Below are 6,988 nucleotides of genomic sequence, written 5' to 3' on the forward strand. Positions count from 1 at the left end.
GGTAAGATACAATAGTCTGGATCTTTTTTTAGGCGGACTTGGTACCCCTAGTGTTACTTAGTATTCCTTCCTTCGGAGTACACTCGATATTTAGTTTGCCCGTCTCGGGCTCCTCTTCGTACAAAGGGGATTCGAGAATGGTATACGGAACTAGCTAGCGTCCGGACGTCCGATGGTAGATTTTTTGTCAGACGCTCCATTACAACAATAAAAATTAAGTATTGCAACATTGAAAATCATTTCTTGCAACATTAAAAAAGTATATATAAAAATGACTATCCATCTAATTTGGTGATGGAAAATTCCCGCCGCAACATGGCATCATGTTTGATGCAACATTTATAAACATTAGCAACATGCACAAAAAAAAGTTCGCAACATTGATATTTTCTTTTTGCAACATAAAAACTATGCTAAAAATAACATCTCATCGGCATCGGATCTCATGAAGTTGTAAGAAAAATAAACTTCTAAGGTAATAAATAGAGATTCCTAAATTTTTTTCTTTAGCAGAGGGAAAGATGTGGATGAAATGAGTGGGAAAATATCAATGTTGGGAGCGAAATGATCGTAGGGGTGGGCCTGGGTTGTGGGCCCGAGCTTCCGGACGGCCCTGAGCAAGCATTACCGATATATTTAATATTGCAATCAGAGCGATCCAATATTAAATGTAGCTGGAGTATTCGAATTCGACCAAATGCAAGCGAATGTCCGGTTTGTCTGCAATCTTGGATTCTTGGTTGGTCGTGTAGATATCAATGGCAATGCCATAAGTATAAAAGAAAATTGGCAATGCCATATACTAGTAGTACAATGCCATCTGCGGATAAGATGCGTGGCGAGGTGCCCGATGTGATCCAAGCAAACTCACGTCACGCGAGACATTTGAAATCTGTGTGTGATCCATGAAGATAATAAAGTTGATGCTTGTAATAAGATGAGACGTCGCCGCACTTGGCTTGCTCGCAAAAATGTCCCGGAAATACTGAGGGCGACGTCTGTTCTGGTTCTTGCCTGGTCGGCTGCAAAACTTGCAAGGAGAAAAACTGCGACCCACGAAACTAGAAGGATTATTGTTGGATCCGTAGGGGCGGAGATGCGACGATCGATTTGAAATGGTAACGAAGGACCACTGGTTAAGATTCTACTCCTACTTTGATCGCGCATCATCTTCTTGTCTGTTTCTGTGGCGAGCTGATGACGCACCGTTGTCCCTACCAGATAGATTTACCCCCATCATGTCCATCGCAGTCTCTCGCGGAGTACGTCAAGTCGTTTCATCTGCGATCCATCGCGGGCGGAAAAATCTGCGACGAAAATGAAGATAGTGACGCCCGCTTTGGATTTGCTGAGCTAGACTTCTCTGTTCAACTGGATTAGCAGCTTCCTCCGGTAATCATTGTCCTGATTAAGCGATTTTACTTGGATTCAGTACTTGACATCGATTGGATGCATCAGACACAGATGCCACGCATGCGGTGACGTGCGTCTAGGAGTAGCGCGAGGATCTCCATGGTGTCATGGTCATCAGCGCTGAGAACGGCTGCGGCAGAGAGCGACGAACTGGCGAGAGTCTGATCCAATTAGTAGGACAACAGCGGGGCAAAACCGGTAGTTCACATGGGCTGGAAAATAAAAAGAAAACAGAAAAGAAGGAAAATGGAGTAAACAGGATAGAAACCCTTGAATTGAAATAATTCGTGTTCCCGGTGTCAAATTTCGAAAGGCACGCGAATTGGATGTTAAATTCAGTGAGGCGCGAGTATTGGATGCCAAATATCAAAATTTCTCATTAGAAGTTGATCGTTTCTGCCATCTTGTGTGGCTACAATTCGCTAGCACTTCTTTAGTGACATTGAAATCCCCTATCTCCACCACACATTCGTTGGAATTCCATAGCAATTCATCCCAATTTACCCCCCAATCAACATGCTCCATCCCAATTTGCACTGCAGTAGGAGGAGCTACTAGCCAATGCTCAACCTGATATCCCACTGACCTTCATCCAAGGCAGCAGGAGACTATGGTGACTTGGGAAGGTGATGGAAAGGTAGCGGTTTTGATTGGATTCTTTGTGTCTCTCGTTGGCCACATTAAGGAAAAGGAAATATTAGAAAGAAATGAGAGAAACTACAATAACAGAAGTGAATAAAAAAGCTAAAGTTCCAACTCACACCACGAGGATTGTGGCAGGTTGTTTTTTGCCAACCTGTCCAGTATATAACTTTAGATGTTAGGACCCCCATACCGCATTAATTGTTTTGTTGGTAGGCGTATGTGATATCAAGAATATGCATTAGCTAGATTGGTTGTGTTGAAAAAAAAAAGCAAAGGAGATCCATTTGTTCAAAGCTATATGTAGGCAGGCATGCAAATCCCTTCAATAAAAATGTTAGTAGCTGCACAAAAAAGGCACGATGTTATGGTTACACTCAAATGGTCTTAATTGATAATGATTTTTTTCCATTCTTTAGTATCTTTTTGTTGTTTATATAAATCATTGTGAAAGTATACCAAACTTTACAAATAAAATAAAGGACTGCTTGTCATCATAGACAGTTTCTGACTTTATTAGCTCACGTGAATCTCACGCCAATCTTGCTTTGTTCCTCTTTCTGTTCCGCCCATCCATTCCCCACCTTCCGCTTCCCCCCTAATTCCCCAAGGTCTCCACTCTTCTTGAGCTTGCCATCCTCGACATCCTCAACTTCACTCCGTCCTGACTGCTTCGTCCGGTTTAGAAGTGGTTAGATGATGTTCTTAAAGATCAGATCTGTTTAAGCATCAAGGTACACCGATACAGATACACTATAGATTCATTTTTCTTCGAACATTTTGTTCTACTTATTTAGAATAGCTCCCCTGGGTGTCTTATTTGAGATTTATCATTGAATTGTTTATTTTGTTACCTTACGGTACGCCTGATTTGTAGCTCTTCCCTTTTTGTTTCTTTGAGTGATAGATCTGGCTAAGCCTTTACAAATTGAGATCGATGCTTTCCTCATGTTCGCATGACATATTCGTAGCTAGTATTTTAGGCACTTCTAGACACCATAGGGATGATGTGAGTTTAGGAGGACTTAGGATAACATATATTGTGAGGAGGTGGGGCAAAAGAGGACCAACAAGAAATCCTAAGGGTTTGTTCCGTTTGGTGGGGATTTAAGAGAATTGAAATAGATAGAGGGGAGTAAATCCATCCGATCCTGTTATATAGGGGATTTATACCCCTCAATCTGATCCAATGTCCATAAGGCCTTGTTCGGTTAATCTCCTCTCCATGTGGATTGGAATTGGAGGGGATGGGTTCCCTTATAGGTCAGTTAGCATGTGTTTGGTTGGTGGGTTCAAGGGGTAGGGACGGGTTCGACCCAGATGGACCCGCATTTGGATTGAGATTCGCATGGGTTGGAATGGACCCGGATAGGAATATTCCTCATAGATGCGGCTTGGTTTGATTTCTTCAAAATGAGCAGACAGCGTGGGCGAGCGGGTGGGAGCACGGACAGAGCTGGTCGGCCCGGCGCGGCGGGAGGCAGCGATGCGGCACGGTGTGGACGTGGACAGAGTTGGCGGGAGCGCGCTGCTAGGGGCGTGGGCCAGCGGAAGCGAGCTGGGGGCGACTAGCGGGAGCAGCAGCACGACCGGAGCAGGAGCGGTAGCAAGCAGGGGCGGTGCGCGGATGTGGGTGATTGGTGGTCGACCGACGTGGCGATAGGCGAGCGGCAGCTTGCATGGGGTGGGGTGAGAACGGATGAGCGGTGCGAGGCTGGGCGAGCGCAGCCTGTGGTGGCGCGGCGCGGTGCGGTGCATGGCCAACACGGAGGAGCGGCGCGAGGCCGCGCGGGAGCTCGACCGATGTGGCCACTGCTTGGCATGAGGAAGGAGATGAGGAATAAAAAAATAGAGAATGGCATGTGGGGTCCATATTTTACCATTGCTAACGGTTTGAAATAGACATCCATTCCATCCCTATAAATCCCTCCAACCAAACAAAAAATTAGGTTGGACCCATCACTCTCAACCAAACACTAGATGGGTTCACTCCAACCCAAAAAAAAAATAGGGATGGAATCAATCTAACTCACCTAGTCTCCAAACCAAATACGTGCTTAGGGATTCAACCATCCTCAAGACTAGCTTGTTCAATAAGTCCCAGATTGGGAGTGATTGGAGGGGAGCGGATTATTGAGGATTAATTCTCCAACAAACTTGTATGGGAATTAATCCCATCCAGTCCCCTCGAGAAGGTCAGGATTTTCTGAACAAGACCTCAATTTCCTCCAACCCCTCCTATCCGGGATTAACCGAACAAGGCTTAAGGGGATTGCTAGAACAAGCCTTAACGGAGGTGAGGAAATAGTTGGATGTGGAAAAGAACATGAGCCCTAGATGGTATTAGGGTGCGGTTAGATAAACTCTGACAAAACAAGATAAGGGATACATCTGACCTAGGTGATGTTGATCTACATAAGTCCTTGTTCAGTTGCATCAAGGTCGGCAAAGATTAGCATGGAATGCCAAGTTCAGTTCCCTACCAATCCCTATCAATCCATGATAATCCACATTAAACTGAAAAAGGCACTATTATCCACCTAAACCAAACTGCTTGTGCACTGTCGACGCCAATCTCACACTGCCAAATGCCAAGGTCTACTAAATGCCAGTATATTTAAAGTATAAGCTGTTTTAGAGTTGTGCACAATGATTAGAAGAGTGGATCAAATGACCTTATTTCCCTTCATTTATCTTACATAGGACATGGCTGTTCTATTTACCTCACATTCTAATGTAGAATCCAAAGATTATATTGTTATAAACTGAAGTGTTCATGTTCGCCTGTGATATCATTATAAGTTGATTTATGACAATAATTTTAGATATAGGTAGTCCTTTTCATTACTCTTAGAATCCTTTTACTATGTCGCTTTCTCAAATCGTCACCACTGTATTAGCTTAATAGTATCACTTGTGCATTCTACTTAATAAGATCAAGAAGAATGGCTAAGGCCTCAAGAAATATGAAATTAAAAATAGTAATATATATGTGTTTAGTTGATACTTGATGTTTATGTATACTCTTTACCATATTGCACTTTGATTCATATGACTTCTATAGTTGTATTATTTCCTCACATCAAAGTTCTACACATAGTAAGAAACAGTAATGAGAGAAGAAGCTTCAGTTATATATGGTGCTATTGGCTACGTGGAATGTTTGAATGTACGTATGCTTTATCATGTTGGAATGTTTGAATGTATGGTTTATCATGAAATTGATCTGTAACTTTGGGAGTCAGGATTAGAGTTTGAAAAGTGTCCACGTTAAGGACCAAGTACTTTCTGGTTTTCTGCTGGTTTATCATGGTTTTTTTTTCTTCTCATCAGCATGGCTCCAGGAACATCAAGATTGAAAGTCAACTACGACATACCTGAAGATGTCTTATGCGAGAACATATTTTCACGACTGCCCTTCAAGTTAGTCACATGCTTGAAGACTATGTCCAAGCACTGCCGCTTGCAAATCACCAACAATACTAAGTTTGCTACTAAACAGGCAAGACTCTGCCCATCATGCCCTGCGCTCATCCAAATCGGTTTCCTCGTCAATTCTGATGGCCGTTATGATTATTACCTTAATGTGATTTCATCGACACCTACAATTGTTGGTGTTCCCTCATCAACACTAGGCTTCCTGGGTAGCTGTATAAATAATAAGGGGAGCATCAGTCTGCTGGCATCAACAAATGGTCTTCTGTGCGTTCAGTATATTCCTGATGATAAACGTCATCGAGTACGGACCATCCTCATTGCTAATCCAGCAACACAACAAGCACAACCAATTCCAGGTGCTGCTCAACACCTAATCCAGGGTAGGGTTGTAGGACTTGTGTTTGATCCACCCAATGAACCGACTTCAATCGAGGAGCACAAGATTGATCAACCCAAGGAAGAATTTTCAGCAAAGGAGAACAAGTTCAAGATTGTCCAAGCAATCCCAATTAAAAACACAAGTTATACCACAGTTGAGTTTCGCTTTGTCATATTTTCCTCGGACACGGGCCGGTGGGTCATGTCTAATACTATAGTTAATGCAAACATCAAGGAAGATGAATGCGACAAGGTGGTATATGCAAGTGGTGTCCTATACTGGGACTATCAGGACAATTTGCTTTGGTTTGATGTTTCTAGAAGTTCAGGAGGCATCATCAAAATGCCATGGATACTGCAAGGATCCAAATCTGAGAAGTGGGACCATCATAGCATCGATACCTCCATCAACGATGTACTTGTGTGCACAACCATTACTAAGGATGGCTTGGCCATCTACCGACTTGTGGAAGGAGGTGTCCGTTATTGGGAGCTCATGCATAAGAAAGAATGGAAAACTATTATGGAGGTGAGTGGCGATGCATTCCTATCCTGCCACTCGATGAAGCTACGCAATTGCTGGCAATCTAAGTTCTGTGAGCGGTGGTTGGTGAGGCCATTTGGGTTAGAGAGTGGACGATGGCTGTATCTAGGGGTGATTGAGAAATGGGATACATTGGATAAGGTGCTACTTTGTGACTTGGAAAGTGGCAAGGTGGAAGACCTTGGAAGGGATTTGAGCAACCAATTTAACTTGATGTCTATTTTTGGATACCGAAATAGCATGGCAGCTCTTCCACCCATTGCTGTGCCACCATTGCTAGGCGAAATTTGTGATGGTAATCCTGGTGGTTGCATATGTTCAGTAAAATGAAGTGCAAATCATCTCTATTGATTTTACCTTCTCGTTGAGTTAAAATAATAATGTGATTTTGAGACACTCAAATATCTGGACTCTTTTGATGAGAAACTGCTTATTAGATCCTGAAATATGTGTTTGTATATGTGGGAATCGCTTTGTTGGACGGTTGTCATTATGTGCTTATGTGAATTCTGTAGAATGTAAGAACATTGATTTGCTACTCTTAATCTCCATGAAACTATGATGTAATTTTGT

General features: G+C 42.9%; 1 protein-coding gene across 1 annotated transcript; it reads left to right on the forward strand.

The window, feature by feature from the left end:
- Positions 1 to 2,663: 2,663 nt before the first annotated feature.
- On the forward strand, positions 2,664 to 6,745 carry LOC112885477. The gene is made up of 2 exons (XM_025951090.1): positions 2,664 to 2,789; positions 5,389 to 6,745. The coding sequence occupies exon 2, from the start codon at positions 5,390 to 5,392 to the stop codon at positions 6,743 to 6,745; it is 1,356 nt and encodes a 451-aa protein (XP_025806875.1). The 5' UTR covers positions 2,664 to 2,789; position 5,389.
- The last annotated feature ends 243 nt before the right edge of the window (positions 6,746 to 6,988 follow it).

Source organism: Panicum hallii, chromosome 3 (assembly GCF_002211085.1).
Source record: "Panicum hallii strain FIL2 chromosome 3, PHallii_v3.1, whole genome shotgun sequence".
Classification (NCBI taxonomy): Eukaryota; Viridiplantae; Streptophyta; class Magnoliopsida; order Poales; family Poaceae; genus Panicum; species Panicum hallii.

What these genes read in the sequence shown, in the direction of transcription:
- LOC112885477 (XM_025951090.1), top strand. Translation starts at nt 5,390, where the DNA reads ATGGCTCCAGGAACATCAAGATTGAAAGTCAACTACGACATACCTGAA.